This window comes from Cricetulus griseus, chromosome 3 (genome assembly GCF_003668045.3).
Source record: "Cricetulus griseus strain 17A/GY chromosome 3, alternate assembly CriGri-PICRH-1.0, whole genome shotgun sequence".
NCBI lineage: Eukaryota > Metazoa > Chordata > Mammalia > Rodentia > Cricetidae > Cricetulus > Cricetulus griseus.
In genome coordinates this window covers 50,191,053-50,210,044 of record NC_048596.1, presented here as the reverse complement: position 1 = coordinate 50,210,044, position 18,992 = coordinate 50,191,053, and the positions used below count along the sequence as shown (strand labels likewise).

At 55.1% G+C, this 18,992-nt stretch overlaps 1 protein-coding gene across 8 annotated transcripts in view; it reads right to left on the bottom strand.

The window, feature by feature from the left end:
* Window positions 1-1,907: 1,907 nt before the first annotated feature.
* The window catches only part of Dagla (diacylglycerol lipase alpha), a 59,569-nt gene continuing 42,484 nt past the window's right edge, over window positions 1,908-18,992 (bottom strand). For 5 of the 8 annotated variants that reach the window (XM_035441977.1, XM_027406721.2, XM_027406717.2 and 2 more), the window contains 14 exons: window positions 18,786-18,920; window positions 18,160-18,237; window positions 16,383-16,507; window positions 13,146-13,299; window positions 12,577-12,660; window positions 12,401-12,478; window positions 11,910-11,990; window positions 11,059-11,201; window positions 10,637-10,705; window positions 10,267-10,339; window positions 9,010-9,209; window positions 7,996-8,125; window positions 7,323-7,510; window positions 4,283-5,240 (listed from right to left, as the gene is read on the bottom strand). In XM_035441977.1, coding sequence (XP_035297868.1) covers window positions 4,283-5,240; window positions 7,323-7,510; window positions 7,996-8,125; window positions 9,010-9,209; window positions 10,267-10,339; window positions 10,637-10,705; window positions 11,059-11,201; window positions 11,910-11,990; window positions 12,401-12,478; window positions 12,577-12,660; window positions 13,146-13,299; window positions 16,383-16,507; window positions 18,160-18,237; window positions 18,786-18,920 — 2,496 coding nt within the window. Of the gene's footprint in view, window positions 5,241-7,322; window positions 7,511-7,995; window positions 8,126-9,009; window positions 9,210-10,266; window positions 10,340-10,636; window positions 10,706-11,058; window positions 11,202-11,909; window positions 11,991-12,400; window positions 12,479-12,576; window positions 12,661-13,145; window positions 13,300-16,382; window positions 16,508-18,159; window positions 18,238-18,785; window positions 18,921-18,992 lie in introns of all 8 variants that reach the window. The other 3 variants (XM_027406718.2, XM_035441978.1, XM_035441979.1) reach the window with 1 other exon arrangement.

Sequence of the window (18,992 nt, the reverse complement as noted above, 5' to 3'; positions counted from 1 at the left end):
CATGCACCCAGAGGTTTGTCCCCTCTGCAGACTCCCCTAAGACAATTGTTTTTCTGCACTCCAGCCCCTCCTCCAACCAGGGTCAGGCCTGCCTGCAGACCAAGTGAACACCCAGTCATGCCATGCAACTTTGAAAGATGGATTTATTTCCTGAGTTGCCTGGGACCACTAGAGAAATAACATCCCTTTGAGACTCCAACTACCCAAAGATCTTTCCTGCGTACTCCACACATACATCCCAAGCCTAAATGTCTACTGTCTCAGGGCGGGCTGGTGACTTCAGGACTGAGCTTGTCAGGTCGTCAAGGGCTGAGGATGGGTAGATTCACCATACTATAAAAACAATATCTTTCAAATCCAGGGTAGTCCTGAGGTTAGTCCAGTCAGGGTGCACGCCCCTTTTAATCTCACGGGAGCTGGCTCTGCCACCTCCTTATTCCACTAGGGCCACAGAGCAAAAGAGCAGCCACACCGGGGCCTCTCATGTCTGGGCTGGGATGAAGTAGGAGACTTAGACACCATGATGAAGTTGGGGTTCAAGCACAGATGGGTCCACCACATGGTTAAGGAGCTGGGCCTGGTAAAGTAGCCTGGGAGGACTTTTGTATCAGACTTTGTCGTCTGTGGAGATGGTTGCCATCTGCTATATGACCCTGAGCAAGCCACAGTACCTCTCTGGCCATCTGCTGTGCTTTTGCTCCATTAGAGCCAGGACCATTTGCAGACTAGTGAGAGGGAAACCTCTACAAGGTGAGGGTCCTAGGCTAGGACAAACCTCTGCAGGTCCTACGTCTGTCTGTACCTCTTGTGTGACCCACAGCAGGTTTCCTCTGCTGTTCAGGGGTTGTCAGGGGAAGGCAGCCTTCAAGGCCACTAGCACTAGCTCCCCATCAAGTGGGGTCTTACTGGACTTGTGGGGGCAGTCTGAGTGGGAAGGAGGTGGAGTCAAGACTTGGCTGGGCCAGGGTGTCTACACCAGGCTCTGCAGGCCAGTTAGTCTAGTTGGAGAAACAGCGCCCCCTGCTGTGTAGAAGTTTCAGGGCCTGAGGCTGGCAGGATGCTCGGCACTGCCTGGATCGAGGCTGGGCTGGGTCCTCCAGAGGGTCCCTCAGTGAAGTTTCTAGTGGCTTCAACACGTCAATGCTACCTCTCTAGGTTTCCCATTCCTGCCAGAGCTCACAGCATGGGGTGGGAGGCAGAGGGTGGGTGGGCCTGGTATTCCAGTTGCTGGTTCTACATCTGGGCAGGTTACCTACTCTTGAGTCTCAGTGCCCTCTGGGACGGAATAACGGCATGCTTCAAGGGTACTACGTGGGAGACCCAAACCCTTCCCCAGTATATCTTACATAGGACTCAACAAGCGGCTGCTCTCATGCACTTGGGATTCAAGAGGACTTCTGCCTGCTTGGTGGGACTCAGAGCTGTCCTGGGTCTGGGCACTGACACGGCAGGAGGCCAGTGAAAACTATAGGGTTCTCCCTAACCCGGTGAACCACATCTGTTTTATTTTAAACTTGCATTATGTTTATGCATTTATTTTGGGGTGGGCGGGTGTACATATGTCACAGTGCATGCCTGTGGAAGTCAAAGGACAGTTTCGTGGGAGTCACTTCTCACCTACCCCATGATTCTTGCTGGCTTAGCACTTACATTTGAACAAAACCACGGGGAACTGTACCAACTTTGAGTCACACAGTTCTATCCCACTGGGCTGTTCTTAGGCAGCCCTACCTGCCTTCTCTCTTTGGGGGGGGGGGACAAAAGGCTTGATCCCATGGCTCCTCAAGTTTTCCCCTCATGCTTTCTGGCTCATCTGGGGAATGGTCTCAGAGGCCCTCATCCCCTTCTCCTGCCCATGCTGGCCCCGTTGCCCCCCCCCATGAAAAGATGACCACACAAGGCAGAGGTGTGCTTCTACGTCCAGTTTATACACAGCTCTATACAATATACAGAAAACTTTATATACAGATATATTTATAGAATAAGCTATATTGATTTGTCTCTCCTTTTTACAGCAATATTAGTGTGGATCTTTCATACATTAAGTACAAAAAAGTCATGGGAGAATGGCACGTGGGGTGCAGAGGGTTTATGGGGGCCTGGCTGCTTGCTACTGTTTGCATATGGACGTCCCCCAGATCCCTGGGAGGACAGGCCAGCGCCTGGCTGGGAGAGCTTGTGCTGCAGGTCCGGGGGACAGTGTGGGTGGGGGTCAATCCGAACTGGGATGAAGGGGGTGGCTCAGACCCCCCCCCAGATGTGGCATGGGGTGATGGGAATGTGCAGCAGGCCCACCTTTCTGGGGTCAGGCAGGGAGGGGACAGGGGAGGGGTGGGCTGGCCCTGGGTGTCTAGGGCTGAGTCCAAGCCTGCCCCAGCCCCAAGCCTGTAACACAGTATGGCTGCAGCCTTGGGGGCGGGGGGTATGTCCCTGATGGCTCAGTCCTGGGCATAGGGGCACACCCTAGAGGAGCCCCCCACACCTACCCTGGCAGAGGAAGAGTTAAAAGGCCAGATCCACAACTCTGCTGCTGGCTGGGGTGCTTGTTGCATTGTTTCTCTGATTTAAGATTTTTGTCTAACACGTGAATTCTAAGAACCACTGATTTTTATCTTACTTCTGTGCTAGGTGGAGGCACTGCCTTGGCAGGGGGCAGGGAGCAAAAAGTCTGGTGAGGTGGGGAGTCTCAGAGTAAAGGGAGGCCCAGCTCCCAGGTCTCTGTCCTCTATCTGTTAGGGTGGATAGCCATCCTTGGCCACCCAGCTGTGGGGATTAGAATTGGGGCTCAGGCCCAGATACCAGTGATCACGAGGTGGTCAGGGGAGCCTAGAGAGGCTGTGAGTGGGGCTGGAGTGGTAGGGACCTTGCTTCCCAGGAGACAAGGGCACAAGTGGGCAGTGGCTTGCCTGCACACCCAAGTAACTGGCTTGTCCCAAGGCTTTGCTTCACAGGCTAGATTCTTGGCAGGTTAGGAGCATCAGGAGGCAGGCAAGGCAGGGAAGGCGGGCAGCCCTCTGCAGCCCCTTTCCTTAGGAGTGGTGCACATTCACGCGCATGCACGCACACACCCGACACTAGCATGCACAACCTCCCCACCCCAGCTTGGGGAAAGGCTAGGTTCCTACTTCCTGGACTGCTTCTCCAAACCACAGGAAAACCTATGAAGGCCTCAGGCTAACCTGGGACAGCCTGAGTCCCTGGCCCCTCCCCTTGGCAGTAGACAGGGGTTTCCAGCCAGGACTCATGATACCCTGCTCTTGGCTCCTCTTCTTATGGGCAGGACACAGTGGGAGGTGGAGCCCAGACCCAGAAAGGAGCTAAGTAGCCAGGAGAGCAAGTGGGCAGAGGCATGTTTGGTTTCAGACCCCAGGGCCCAGAGCTGCCTAGGCATGGTGGGGTAACATAAAGGGGTCAGGCAGGCAGGATGCCCAAGATACGGGGCTTTGGATGCCTTTTTTTTCTTCCCAGGGCCCTGACTCTGCAGCCAGGGGTGATGTCACAGGAGTGCCCACCACCCTTTGAATGGCCAGAGTCCTGGGGGGCAGAAGGTGAGCCAGGAAGCCAGGGAGTGAGTGGCAGGTAGGCAGGCAGGCCCAGCAGCCAGAATCCATGAAGATAAGGGGCACCAGGCAGAGAAAGGGTGGCCCTGACCCTACTTTCCTCCAGTCCCCTCTGGTCCTCAGGTCCCACTCACAGGGGACAACTTAACACATGATTGGGGGTGGGGGCTTGCAAGCCCAGGATACAACCTGAGCCAAGCCCAGCAGATTTCTGTAAACATACACAGCACTGCGGGCCACCTTGGCGGGGATCACCCCAGGGGGCTGGCCAGCAGGCACCAGATCTGGGGGATAGTGGCCAGGGCAGGTGCCAACTTGAACGACATAGGAGAGTATGTGGAGAGGGGGCTGCTTTCTGCCTCGGCTCTGGGAGAGTAGCTGGAGGGCAGTGACAGGAAGCTAGCTTGCCTAGTGCCATTCCCAGAACAGAGATACCAGGCTGCCCACACAGAGGAGTCAGGCTGAGGGCTGAGGACTGGCCATCCAACCTGAAGTCTCCTCCCTGTACCAAACCCACCCCTGCTTTTCCCAGACATCTTGGTTCTGAGGGTCCTAGGCTGAGGTAGGGATGCGGACCCCCTGCTCAGCAGCAGTGCTCCAGGGCCTGAGGCCACTTGGCCCCTGGGAGCCTCTCCTCAAAGCTACTGGGCCCCAAGTGGCCATTAGGTACCCACAAGGCCTTGAGTTCTGATAGGGGAGGTGCTGGCAGCCACTGCCAGGTGCTAGCGTGCTGAGATGACCAAGTCATCTTGCTTGGTAGGACTGGCCCCGTGGCCTGTGGGGGTGGAAGTCCGGATCTTGTCTGTGGCCAGACACTCCTGGCTGCTGAGGCCTGTGGGTGTCAGGTCCATGAGCTCCCCTGAGGAGCTGAGTGGGAAAGAGGGTGAGAGTGAGATGCCAGAGGAGGGGTCAGCAGATCCTGCAAAGATCCGTGGGGGCTTGGGTACCAGATTGGGCTCAAATTGGGCCCGAAGCAAGATTTCCTGTTGGCTGGGGGACTTGGGGCCCTCAGCATAGTCACTAGTGGGGCTCTCGGGCACCACCATGCAGTAGAGGTCCTGGAAGGAGCTGCTCTTGCTGTCCAGGTTGAAGAGGCTGTCAATGAACTCGGCAAATTCTAGCACCTGAGGGCTGGGCGAATCCCCCAGGCGCCCATTGTGCAGTGCCAGCTCTCCTCGGGGGGCCACCCCACCACCCTCGCCACCCGCTGCTTCCTCTTCCTCATTGGTGGCACTTGGTGGTCGCTCAGGAGTGACACCTCCGCTGCCCAAAGCTGCCTCCAGGGGTTGGGTATCCTGCGAGTGCTTGGACAGGCTGTCGGCTGCCAGAAGCTCTGTGCGTGAGCTGAGGGATGGGTTCTCCTCTGGAATGGCCGGGTCGATGTAAAAGAGGTGGCCCTCGTCACGCTCCAGTACTGCGTGGAGGCTAGGCGAGCCTCGGATGCTGCGGAAGCCTGAGGAGCGGCGTGAGTCGAAGCTGTACAGTGATTCAGTGTCTGAGAGGCTCTCCATGGTGGCCAGTGGTGCCCTCCGGGACTGCAGCTCTGCTGCCAGCCGCTCCTGGGTGGACAGCAGCAACAGCTCGACAGGGTCTTGGCGGGCTGCTGATGCAGCAGCCACTGGGGACAGCAGCCGCCCCTCTGAGAAGCCCTCCAGGCTCATTTCAGACTGGGACTTGCTCCTGCAGAGGAAGAGCATAAGGATAAGACTCAGAAGGACAGAGGAGACTGACCCCTACTTCCCAGGCTAGAAGGAAGCGGGGACAAGGACAGAATTAGTTCAGTCCTTGTTGAATAGTTTGGGGCAGAGAATCCTGACTTTTGAAAACCAACTCATAGAATCTGAAGAGATGGCTCAGTGCTGTAAAAAAAGCACTGGCTGGGGCTGGAGAGATGACTCAGAAATTAAAAGCACTGGCTGTTCTTCCAGAGGTCCTGAGTTCAATTTCCAGCAACCACATGGTGGCTCACAACCATCTATAATGAGATACGGTGCCCTCTTCTGGCCTGCAGGCATGTATGCAGGCAGAATACTATATACATAATAAATAAATAAACAAATCTAAAAAAAAAAAAAGGACTGGCTGTTCTTCTATAGGACTTGGGTTCGTTTCCCAGCACCCACATGGTAGCTCATAGCCACCTGTAACTCCAGTTCCAGGAGATTCAACACCCTCTTCTGACCTCCAAGGGCACTAGGCATGCATATGGTACACAGGCATACCTGCAGGAAAAACGCCCATACATATAAACAATTAATTAAAAATAAAAAATAAAAGCCAACTCATCGGGCTGGAGATATGGCCCAGTCATGGGGACATAGGTTCAGATCCTACTACCCATCCCATATTAGGTGGCTCACAACCCCAAGTAACTCTAGTTCCAGGGGACTCAATGCCCTCTTCTGGCCGCCAAGAGCACCTACACATATGTGTACAGATGCTGTCATAGATGCATACTCATAGAAAATAATAAAAATAAATCTAAAAGAGAATAAACCCAACTCATAAGAAGCTAAGATAGAAAACAAAAGGCTGACACTAACTAGGTGGACAGGACTAACTTAGGTCCCCAAAGGGCCTAAGACCCCACCAAGAGCACTAAGATTCCCAGAGGAGTCTGAGTCCTATGCATTCATACTCATTATGGTACTAGCCTATTACGGCATCAAGAGATTGGCTGCTCTGGCTCACTCATGAGGACACAGTAAATGGGAGACATAGAGGGAAAGACGGAGAGACAGGGAAGGAAAGAGATCAGGGAGGGAGGGAAGAGGGATTCTAGCCCCCAACTTTCAGGCCAGCACTTCCCAGTGCCTCTTCTATCCCTTCCTCATCCCGGGTTTCTCCAGGATACAGCCCTATGCTGGACAGGCGCAGCAAACTCTGCAGCCACTTTGCTGTTGGGAAGGGAGGAGGAGTTGGGAAATGGGTGATTGCCTCAGGTACACTGGCCAAGGACAGACACTGGGTTCTTCATGGAGACATGTCGCCACCACAGGAAACACACAGGGAAGGGTGTTTCAGGGCGTGTGGGGGGGGGTTCCTTAGCAAAGACCAAGACTCAGTGACATCCTACTTCGCAGTAGCCAGCTTTATAAGGAAGAAAGCAGGGTCTGGGAGTCAGGGTCTCAGAAAGGCAGGACAACCTTCCTCTGGAAGAGGCAGTGCTCCAGAGCCCACCATGAAGCGTGTGCACATCCGTGACTCCATGTGCATGCCTTGGTGCCTACGTGCAGCTGGACCACTTGTAGCTGTTTGCTGTGGCTCTGGCACGGGACAGCCATTACGTTTACATGTCTCCCTATCCAAGTGTGCCCACAGCCATGTACGCTCTGCCTGCCTTGGTGTGCGTGTGACCTGTGTGGGGCATTCTGTGTACTTGTGAAAACACCTTGTCATAAGCCCCAAGAAATATGCACAGCTGTGTAAGTACACAGAAGCGTATCAGTTTGGATCTAAGGGGGAATGGGCAAATCAGTGTTTAGGTCTGGTGTATGTAGGTTTGTGTGTGCCTTGAAACCTCCCAGACTCCCTGGAAATACCCCCCTCCCTGGCCCCAGACACTGATGACAAGGTGAGAGACAGCCAAAGCAGGGTGAGCAAGAACCTGAGCAGAGTTTAACTCCCACGCTGAGCATATGGACACAGCTCCGGGGATATGCATGGGCCCAACAGGCACACAGAATGCGTGGATGTACAGGAGCACAACTATGCGCTCTGTAATCACACTCCCTTGGGGTGGAGTGGGGATGCCAGACTCACCTGACGCTGCTGTTGCGATGGTCTGTGGCAGGCAGCTCCAGGGCCAGGCCGGTGGGCAGAGGTGGTCCCGTGGGCAGCGGCTGCTGCTGGAAGATGAGCTCAGGAGTGAGATCTACCTCAGTGGGGCTCACCATGACCTTTGCAGCAGAAAGCAGTGCTGTCTTTCCCTTGTTGTAATTCTCCAGCACCTGAGGACAGGATGGGGGTGGGGTGGGGCTTGTGGTAGAGGGGTGGCCAGCCCAGCCCTGTGGCTTTCCAGAGCAAATAGCCTGATGGCTCAGTGGGTCCCCTTTCTTTGTGGAAGGCCTGGGACTTGCCATGGGATGCTTGTCCCTCAAGTAGCCACGTTGGAGTACTCTTCTTTCTAGTCCCTTGGTGGCCCATGAAGGAAGGTTCTGTTGCCACTTGGCTACATATCTGGTAATGGCCAACTGGCCTCCAGGGCTCTCAGTTCGACTTTTCCAAGGAATAGGGCCCTAGGAATCTTCTAAATTCCCTCTTCCCTACCATGCAGCAATGTGATGTGTGGAAATAGCCAGGAGTATGGAGTGGAAAGATTGCAGGTCTTTCTGACTACCAGGGCCCAGCTGGGGACTGTGGCTGGGCTGCCGAGCTTCAGGAGGAATACAGGGACTCAATCTGTAGGGCACCCATGAGCCCCGCCTGCACTCACCTTGTTGAGCCCCTCCATGACCACATACGGCAGATGCTCATGGAGCATGGCTGGTGAGATGATCACCTCGTTAAAGGCTTTGTTGTCGCCCCAGATGGCGAAGTATGTGGGCTCCTCCTGCTCACAGCAGCTGAGAGGGACACAGGTAGGGAAGAAAGGGGTCTGGGGCTCTGCTCTGTGCACTTGATTAGGGATCTAGGCTGGATTTGGATGCCCCTGTCTACCCTAGGCAGCAGGTCAGTGTTCCCTCCCAGGCCTGGCTGCTTTGCCTGTAGCCTGTGAAAGGCTGGTCTGGAGCCTCAGTTGCAGTCCTTGCAAGGCTTCCCATCTGCTTTCTGTTTAGGCTACATCTGCTACCCCTGGACAGGGCTCAGCTCCCCAGCTTTCTGTCAAGAGGGGCAGACTGTGTTAAGAAAGAGGGTCCAGGGCCCAAGGTTCTGAGAGTCTACCTACTAGCACCCTGTTCTTGTGCTTGCCTTGGCCACATTCTTGCCCACATGTATCTGTCAATTAACGCAGGGGCACTGAGGTATGAGCTGGCCCAGAGCCAGGTGGCTGCTATAGGTCATCTATTCCTAAATGAATCAAGAATAGGAAGAGCTGCCTTGGGGGCACACCAGTGAAGGGCTGACAGTGGGGTGCAAGTCAGAGGTGGGACAGGCCTCAGGTTGACTCAGCTGGACAGCCACCAGGGTCAGGTCCCTGGCACCTGCTTCTGGATCTGATGAATGCCTGGGCCTGACCCTGGCCCTGTGAGGGGAGGACACTGCTTCCAAGGATTAGGCTCCTTCATAGAAACACAGAATCATAAAGTCCTGTTGGGGACAAACATGGGCTAGGTTCCCTTTCCATGGCTAGCAGCTGGGGGAACCCTGCTATAGGGGTTCTGGACTGTTGTTTCCATTTCTGCCCCAGTTGTGAGTGGTTAACTGATCAGAGGCTGGCCCAGCCCTCAGCATCCCCTGTCCTGGACCCACACCTACAGGCGCGGCCCAGCTCTCCATCAGCACCTACCAGCACTGTTCTGCAGGATGGTTATGGACCACGTGGATGATTCGGCCAGGTGGGTAGAGTGGGGTGCTAGCCGAAAGGGCGATGGTCAAATCACTGGGGTGCGTCCAGAGCCGTGTGCTGGCCAGGGTGGTCACCTCCACCTGGTCCTCAGGCAGCTCCGACTTGGGAATACACTTGGTGGCCCCCACAATGATCCGCCACTACATAGGGCCAGAGAGAGGGGTATAGAGCTGAGTAGCTCTGGCTAGGTGGGTAGGATCAGGGGTGCTTACAAAGGAGGGGCTCAACAGATGAGAAGAGAGAACTGGTGATGGAGGCAGTGGCCAGAGCATTAAAGGTCTGTGCCTGCCTGAAGAGGCAGCGGCTGAGGTGTACGGTGACCAGGTGGCCAATAAGATGCCAAGGACAGATGACACAGAATTGTTGCATTTCAGGGCTGGCAAGGGCCTGGAAGACTAGCCAAGACCTCATCTAGCGAGTAGGAGACACACTTGGTGAGGGGAGGGATCTGTTCTGGGTCACTGTGCAAGGCAGAGGTGGGACAGGCCTCAGTGTGACAGGTCCCGGATCTGATGAATGCCTGGGCCTGGCTCTGTGAGGAGCAGACGCTGTTTCCTTCAGGGAGACAGTTTCATAAAGCTATGCTGACCCATTGCCTGACACCTGACCCAGGGTCCTGACTGCCAGAGGGTCATAGGCACCAAGGCTAGGAAGGCTGCAGATAGGCAGCAGAAAGAGGGTGAGGGCCCACCTGGGAGGGGGCAGCTATCTCACAGAGCACCCTCTGATCAAAGAGGACCTCCTATTTTTGGCCTAGGATGTCTGGCCACAACAGCATGCCCCACCCCACCACCTGGGAGTGAAGGTCTCTTTGCATAGAAAGGGCCTCCAGGATCTTCCATGACCTGGTATGTGTTAGAATAAGCTGGCTCTCTCCTAGCTCCACAGAATAGTGGAAGCTGGGCATAAACCCTCCATATGGGACAGCAGCCTTCCTTGAGCCTGCCCTCAGGGATCGCCTTTCTCATGTAGGGCAGCTCTGTGCAGGAGGAGCCCCTTAGTTCCAGTTCTGACACCATGACAGCTTTACTGTGTGAGCAAAGTCCCTTCCACACTGGACCTCAGTTTCCTCACAATGACAAGGACTGGATGGGCTGAGCTTGGATGCTGAGTGTCCATAACACAGCTGTGACCTCTTGTGCTTTGTCCTGGGGATCAGTGGGGAACAACAGGAGGGATAGCCAGGTGGGGGCTCACTTTGGGCTTGGTGCTTCGCTGCAGGACATCCAGAAGCTGCCGGCGGAAACCTTCCAGCTGAGAAAGGCCAATCCTGTGGAAAGGGATGAGCCATCAGCCTGACCCAATCAAGGGCTGGAGAGGGGGCAGTGGGGGCACCTGGCCCCCAGGAATAAGAAGACAAGTCCATCTGGGTCATGATGTGGAGGCAAGCCAGGTCAGAGAGGCCACTCAGGAAGGTATGGTACCTACACTGTCTCTGTCCATCCCACCACAAGGCCACCAAGAGTGGGAAGGGACACTAGAGTCCTTAGGGAAGGGTGAGGGGAGCTGAATGAGATGTGAGTGATGGGGAGTGGGGTGAGGCCCACAGCAAGAGACAGGGACTTACCTGGGAACAAGGTCTTTGCCCAGAACCACAGCAGTAACAAACTCTTTGGAATACTCCATTGCATCCTCACTGTAGGAGAAGTTAAGGAAAGGGGCTCAGGCCCAGAGCAGGGCCTTGCCAGGGGCGGCCCCATTCTGTACCTGGGGTCGAGACTTTCCATGGAGCTTATAGTGCCAGGCTGGGTTTCAATTTCTGCCCTTCCTGCCTGTGTTTTACCACAGATCTTTGGGGGGGAGGGGCATCCACTTGGCATGTTACAAAGTCCTCATCCTACCACCCAAGCACTGTTATGTGTCATTCCCAAATCTCCAGGTGAGCTGCCCATCCAGCCACTGGCTCCCAGTCCCAGTTAGCTCAAGTCAGCCCTTAGCTTTCAAGTGTCCTAGTTGCTCCAGTTAGCTCTAAGGCCTCAAGCTTCTTACCTCAGCAGGCCTCCTGGCGGGGAGTAGGCAAAGCACTTGAGGGTCGGGTACTGAGGACGCAGGAGGAAGGAGAGGATGGCAGCTGTGCCAGCGCCCAGGGAGTGGCCTACCACAATCAGGCCATAGTGTTTGGTTCCACGGCCCTGGGAACCAAGAGATGCCTGAGAGCCTTGCCTCAGTTTCCCAGCTGACGCTGAGAGGATGAGGGCTCTTCTCAAAGTCCGGGGTCATGCTGTCCTGCATGGATGGATGTTAGGGCTGAGGGAGAGCTAAGCTAGCTCCTCATAGGGCAAAGGCTTAGTGAGTCTGTTTTCTCGAAGGCACTCCTACTCATCCTCTAAAGCCTTGCTCAGAATTGCCTCCTTGAGGAAGCCCTCCCTGATTTTCCAGAAACAGCTACCTCCCTCCTAGGCATTGCACTTTCCCTTTGACTGCTCTGGTGATTAGTTATAACCCTTTGATTACCTCATCCCTCCACCCTGACCACTAGCCTAGAGTCTGTGAGGCCTGGGAGTGAATGGGTGCTGGCAGCATCCTGAGGAGCTACCCATACAGGGAGTAGTGGATGGGCTGACTGAGGCTGCCACCCAGCTGAGTTGCAGCCTTCTCCCTGCTTGGTGGCTGTTTTTGTTAGTGGGTTCTGCAAAATTTCCTACAAGTGGTCCTGACTCTGAGGCTGTTGGTAACTGCAGTTACCAACAGGGCAGTTAGGACTGTCCTGAGAAAGGACACTTTGAGAAGAGGGGGCCTGGGAGGTAGGGTGGGGCAGGGTGGAGCCAGCTAGAAGGAGTTGGGAATGAGGGAGGGAGGGACAGGAGCTAGTGTTTGGGATGGCAGGGAAAACTCCTCACCAGGTCTCGCCCAAAGGCCTGGGACAGGACCATCTCCTGCTCCAGTTTCTTCTTGATGTACTCAGCCGAGAGCACCATGCCCTGGGTGAGAGAAACAGAGCAGGGCTGGTGGGCAGCCTCAGGGACCAGACAACTAGTGATCTCAGCCAGCGCCCCTGTCCAGCCCTCAAAACACAGGCTGTGGGGGCCTGTGGGTACTTCTTTGGTTTCATTTTGAATTGCTTTTTCCAAGTGAGAAAATGGAAGTCCAGAGGGAGGTTTGCCTGACAGAAACAGGTACAATATCTCCCCAGCTGCCTGTCCTGGAACTTCTAGGACAGCCCCTGAATCCCCAGGCTCCCGAGCCCCCAGGCCTCAGGCTGGGCAGGCAGACAAGACCACAGCCTTCTGACTGATCTCTGGGAGAGAAGATCCCTGTAACTGCAGGCACCTGAGTGCTGTCTGGGGTTGTGGGCAAAGGTAAGGGGACCTCAGGGTGTTGAGGCTGATACCTTGTGGCCCAACCAGGTGCCTCGGTGTCCCTCCACAGGGAGGCGCTCAGCATCTCCAGTCAGGTCGGTCAGGGCATCCTTGGAGAAAGAAGAAAGACACATAAGGGTGGCTGAGGAGGACAGACAAGGGCCACAAGTACTTGGGCCTGTGGGGCAGCCATGGGTAGCTAGCTTACCTTGGGGGACAGGGTTCCCCGAATACTGATAACCACTTTCTTCTTGTCATGATCCACAGCTACATAGAAGGGTGTTTCATAGACCTAGGAGTACCAGCTCATGAGCCTAAGTGACCCCAGAATGAGGCCAGACTTAGGGAAATGTCAATGAAACTCCAATCACCACAGAGTCCCTAACACCTTCCAAATCCAGGGTTCCTGGAGGTTTCTGAGGAGTCTTTGTCTCTGGCCCTCCCACTCCACTCTGTCTCAGGCAGCCCCTATGCTCACTCCTGACTATCATACCAGTTCACTGCCTCTCCCCAGAATCTCCTGTTTCTTCCATTTCTTTAAGGGTGAACCTGGAGGCCCTAACAGTGAATGGGACTGGCATCTATTTCTCCACCTAGCTTGAGTCAGTGTGGGTCTGGGTCACCAAAATGGCTGAGGCCATCTCTGGACTACATACAGCTGGCTGGAAACTACAGCTGGCTCCACTGGCCTGAGGAATTGCTTTGGTGGCCTGGGTCCCCAGGGGCCTTCAGAAAACTCGGGCCCCAGCTCTTCCTGTCCCCAGCCTGGCCCCTCACCGCATCGTGACAGGAGGTGTAGACAATGTCTACGGCAGTCATGTTCTCGTCCAGGAAGTGACGGCGGATGGCAATTGCATTGCAGCCACAACAGTTGTCTTCCTCGATGGTGACACCAGGGGCAAATCGGGGTCGTGCAGGGCAAAGGCAGCACCTGGGGTGGGGTGGCAGACAGCTCAGGGCTGGTCAGCACCAGTGGGGTAGCTTTCTCCTTCCCTCCTCTCTGGAAGTGGCTCCAGGCCTCCTGACTCACCCTTGCTAAGCCCCAGTGACCCCTAAGGGCCCAAAGCCTGAACCAGTCCATCACATGGTCTCCAGGCAGCAAGCACCTGACTCATGGGTCCTTCCCCGCTTGGCTGGAGACCTCATCCCTCTTCTTTCTTCCCAGATTGAGCTTCCTCTCCAGTTTGCCCTCCATTTCCAAGGTCCTGGCTCTAGCCTGGACCTCCCTACTTCATGTGCTTGCCATGAGTCCACTCTGGACCCCAGCAGACCCCCAAAGGCACCTTATTGGACACAGCATCCCCCCTTAGCTGTACGGTCAGCCTACTCCTGACTATCATACCAGTCCCCTCAGCCACTCCACACCAGCCTACATTATCTTCGCATTTAAAACCAAACCCACCTACTGTCCTTTTCCATGAGACTGACCGCCTCTCCCTTGGACACCCTTGCCCCTGCACTACCAACTCGGTAGCACAGGACCCTCTGAAGACACATGGAGCCACTATCACATTTCCTCTTAGGATCCCATAGGGACGTCCTCCCTTTCAGCACAAAGGGCTGAGTCCTTTCCAGGCTCTGCCCCATCTGGCTTTATCTGCCGGGCTCCCGGACTCCCCTCTCAGCTATACCCACTCTTGCCTTTCCTTCCTCTGCCTTGGCCCCCTCACCAGATTCTGTGCACCCCATCCACCTATATCCTTTAGTCTCCATCCAAATGTGACCCTACATCGAGGTCAGCCACAGCTACCTCTCTAACAGGGCCAGTCCTGACATGACGCCTGGTCCAGCACTCAGTCCCGTCCAAAGCACCCATGTGCTCTGACCTGCCGTTGAGTCCCTCATCTGTGTACTGTCCTGGCAGGAGCTACACGGGAAAGGGTCTGCTCTTTGCTAGTCACAGACGTTTCCCTTAGCACCAAGCCTACTGAGCTTACAGGAGTAAGCTTACAGGGCTGAACTGGTCACTTAGCTAGGGATAGGGGTGGGGGACGGGTCGGGGAGAAATGCATCTGTTTCTCAGGCCACCAGAGGGAGCCAGAACCCAACAGATTGGGTGCCAGGAGCTGGGAGCAAATGTGACAGGGCTGCCAGCAGCTGTCTTGAATTGACATTCAGTGTGAGGTGTTTGTCTTCTCAGAGCAGCGCCTGTGGGACTGTGACTTCCCAAGAGGGAGAGGGCCCATCGAGAAATCTCAGCATCAAGCTGAGACCCGGAAATGCCTGCGCTTGGAAGTGGGGCTGCCCCATACACAGGATACAATAAACAGGATACACTTGCCAGAACTGAGCCTGGAGAAGCCACCATACCACCAGGCCAAGTGGTGGCAGGCTTGGCCCACATGGTAGGGTCTGAGCTCCTACCTTCAAGCCTTCAGGAAGCTCCCCTCTTTCCTCAGCTGAGCAGGAGGCTCTAATGAGGTAGAGGAGAGTCAGAACTTGGGTTCAAATCCTTCCTGGTAATGTCACTTCCTGATTCTGTAGCCATGGTCCAGCTGAGCCTCAACTTCCTTCCTGTCAGAGCCATCACTGCCTGCCACTTCCCAAAGCTACTAGACCCCAGCCTGCCCCTTGTGTCACGCCCCTTGTCCAGATCCACCCTCCACACACAATAGGCCCTGGCAAAGTGGTGATGTCTCACCTGCTGGGGCAGACAACCTCAGTGCAGGATCTGAGAGTCAGTGGAAATGACAGCAGCAGGCAGCAGCAGACGCTAAGAGCGGTGCCCAGCCATCTCTCTCTCCAGTTATCCCCCAGCTTTGGTCCTTCCTCGCCACCTTACCCTAAGCCAATTCTTCCAACAGGGGGCCCGATTGTGCCTCACCGAGGCTGAGGACTCTGTCCTCTGCCATTTCAGCACTGGCTCATACAGGTGCTTATATTCCCACTGTTTCCAGAGAACTCAGAGCCCCATTGCCTGTGGCTCCACAATTCTGAACTGTCCTAATGGCTGATAGCACCTGCTAGAACCAGGGTCACAGGAGCCCGAGAAATGAAGGAGGTCCACCTGCTGGGTGGGTGGCCTTGGGGCTCCTGGCCCAGTGCTCATCTTGAGAATCTCTCTCTCCAAGCTGTGTCCCAGGAGTGCAGGGGGAAATGACAGCCATGTACATATGGCAGAGATGGGCGGAGCATGTAGTGATCTGGTCCTCTCTGACCAGCTGCTGGGGGTGGTGAGGAACAAGGTCCCAAGAGCCACCAGCTTTCTGAAGGTAGAGGCACTGCAGAGCAGATGTGGATGCTGTCGTCTGTCCCCCTGGACAGGCCATGGAGGACAGAGGTACTGTCCTATCAGGTCAGCTTTTCTGGAACGGGAGCCCAGGGAACTGTCCTGCTTCTGCCTGTCATGGACTGAGGGTGGAGACACCACAGAAGGACAGGGTCTTTCCAAAGCCCTTCTCTGGCCCACTTAGAAGAAGCACAGAGACCTGCCCCTGGGTGGGGCTGAGGGCGGAGCCAGTTACAGGTCATATTTAGGTCCAGGTCTTTCTCTGCTCAGAGCCTGGTAAAGCCTCTCAAAAATGCCTTCTTAGTGAGTTTCTAGAGACCTCCATGGAGTAGACCTTTCCCAAGAAAGTTCTTTCTTCTAGAAAGGCAGAGCACGGGAGAGCCAAGAGAAGGGAGATGTGTTCAGAAGGGAGTGGCTGTAGGGGGCAGAGGAAGGCCCAGAGAAGGGAGGCGGAGCAGCAGTATCGCATCTCAAAAATGGATGCGTCAACATCCCACCTCACGGATGCAGAAATAGGCCCCCAGAAGTGCACTGACTTGCCCGAGGCTACAAACCCAAAGTCTGCATTCAAACGCAGAACTGTGTGATTCTAGTCCAGGAAGGAGGCAGGAGAAAGGGAGTGGCCCAGAGACCATATGGAAGAGAAGCTGCTTTGGTGGGGCCAGAGGAGGAGGGGGCAGGATAGTAGTTTTGAAGCCCTAGGGAAGAGGGTACCAGCACATCATTGTATCCCTTCCCCCCGCCCTGTGCTGATGTGGCTGGGGACTGACAGATAGAGTACTCACGAGCAGGACCGAGCCAGCTGGCAGAGGCCACAGGTGGGCTTCCGCATCAGGTACATGGGCCAGCCGTAGGCAGCCAGGGCGAAGAGCATGTAGTAGCAGACTTCTTTGTAGCGCAGCATCTCGTGCTGGGGGACAGGACGCAGAGGGTGGTAACTTCTGCCTCTCCTGCCTGCTACCTCAGCCACCACCTGTTCCTGAAGTGGGAGCCTGCCTACCTGCTCCAGTGGGGGGGACAGCTGCTGGGCCCCAGGGTGGAGGAGGGGCAGCCCCTTCAAACACTGATCACATTTGCCCAATTATCTCCCCGAACCCAGGCCAGAATAAAGATGAGACCTATCCTATCACTACAGTCTTAGAATTCATGATTTGGGGACAGAAAAATCACTCGGGAGGACTGGCTTGTTTGCCCAAGAAGGAAGGGAGTGTGGGATTGAGTGGCAGTCAGTCTCCCTGCCTCTGCAATCAGGCCCCGGGGAACTGAACCCTGCGAAGCCCTGGGACCTGTGGCTGGGGGTGTCTCGCTGTGGGCAGTAAGATGAGCCATGCTGGGCATGGAAACATGTCACCAAATGTCTCTGGCTCTCTAGTTTGACTCATGGAGTCCCAGGTTCCTGAGGCGGGGGGAGGCTGTCTCCCTGAGATTGGGATCATGTTAGAGAAAGGCGCCGCTTTGAAACCCAGGAGTCTGCTGCCCAACAACTGCTCTTGATGCTGTGGTTGGTATCAGTGCTATAAGCTGTCCAGAAGCAGGATGGCAGTGTCCCAGGAAAGCCTGTCGGTCAGTCCCCAGCCCCTGGGCACCAGGACTGTGGCACTTAGAGGGAATTAGTCACCTTGTAAAAGTTAAGGAGGGTGATTAGTCATCTTGTGAAGTGAAACAGGTAGGCCTCAATCAGCACCCTCTGCCTGCTCTTCAGAACTCAGGAAGGAGCCAGTAGCTGCAGAGGCAATTACCCTGGGTGACAGCACGGGGAGGGCGGGGCACCGGCAGCCTCAGCACCTCCCCCCAGGACAGAGGGTAAGAGCCAGCCAGGCAAGGCCCTAGTGAGTGGCAGGCATCTGGCTAGGGGCACCGGCTGTATATGTATGTGGCTGGTGAAATGATGTCTGCATTGGGGAGACAAGATGCCTGGGGCTTTTCTAAAGACAGATTCCCCAAGGGCCGAAACTTCTCCAGACTCAGTGATTGGCACTGGGTATCTAGCACCTTGCTGGACTGGATTTAGGATGGGTCACTTCCTCCTACTCCAGCTCTGGGTGCAAGGTACGCCTAGGGCATTTTACATCTAAGGCTTTAAGGAGGAGGGACTTGCTCCATATTGCAGAGAGAAGCCATGGAGCAGGGATGAACCTAAATCAGTTTGCTTTCCCTGGGCCAGGCTGACTGCTCCTGCTACCAGCTGTGGTTCCACCCTAGGCCATGTTGGCCTGTGCTGGGCCTTTATACCATGGGACCCACTTTCCCTGTAACACATGAGCTTTCTACTAAAGGTGTTTGAGGAAAGTTTCTACTGCTAAAAAGGCTTTATAACGGCAATGCCACACCCCACTGCCTATCATGAGGGCAGCAGCCAGGGTCAAACAAACGTTTTGGAGCTTGGCTAGGAGATTCAGGGTTCTGCTTATAGAAACATCACGATGTGAGGGCTCTTATGGATCTGATCTGAGAGAGACTCCTTGGACAGTTGAGCAAGAGTGGTAGGGTCAGCTCACACCATGTAGTTGTAGGGAAGTGGTCTAGAGAAGCACAGGGGGGAGGAAGAGATTTCTGACTCACCGAGTTCTTGAGGTCGAGGTACTTGGTGTTTCTGGTCACTGGCATCCCAGACAGGAAAGCCAAGATGTCATTGTTTGCCTGGAAAACAGGCATGGTAAGATGGACAGTGGTCCATATGCAAAGATGAGAAGGGAGTTCAGTTTCAGCCTGCTTCAGAGGTCTGAAGGAGCATGAGGCTTGCAGTTCTTCCAGTGTTCATCAGTTTTCCAAAATCATACTTCCCTGTATTTCTAGTTTCTCCCATTCTACCCAGACCTTTGACCTCCAGGAGATGATCCACCCCAGAGGGAAAGGGATTTTGTGGGAGATGTATAGAGACCAGAACTGGTGTGCTGGAGAGGACAGGAGGGCAGGGCAAACTTCAGACAGAAGACAGAAGCACTTGAGCTGGCATTGATCATCCAACCCTAGTGATCAGGATGTCCCTGGAGGCTGGTCTCAGAAGCAACCACATGTGGTCCAGAGAACAAGCCATCCTATCAGGAGTTAGTGGAATGGCTGGCTGAAGGTTTCAGCTAGGACAGTAGTAGAGGACAATGTGCAGTAAACAGTGGCCTGGGGACCCATGAGGGAGAGGATGCCACAGGATCCTCAGCAGGGGCCACAGGAGAGCTAGGGGTGCTCACCTCATCCAGCACCGCATTGCGCTTGGCTCGCTGCCGCTGTCTAAGCAGCACCAGGCCAGCAATGATGTCGGAGGGCACGATGTCGAGGTCACGGAAAAATTCAGCAAAGAGGTAGGCAATTTCTGAGTAGGCATCCTGTCAAGCAAGGCCCGGGAAGGCAGGAGGCGGTGGCAAGGCAGCAGGAGAAAGGAGAGAGAGAGCATGAGT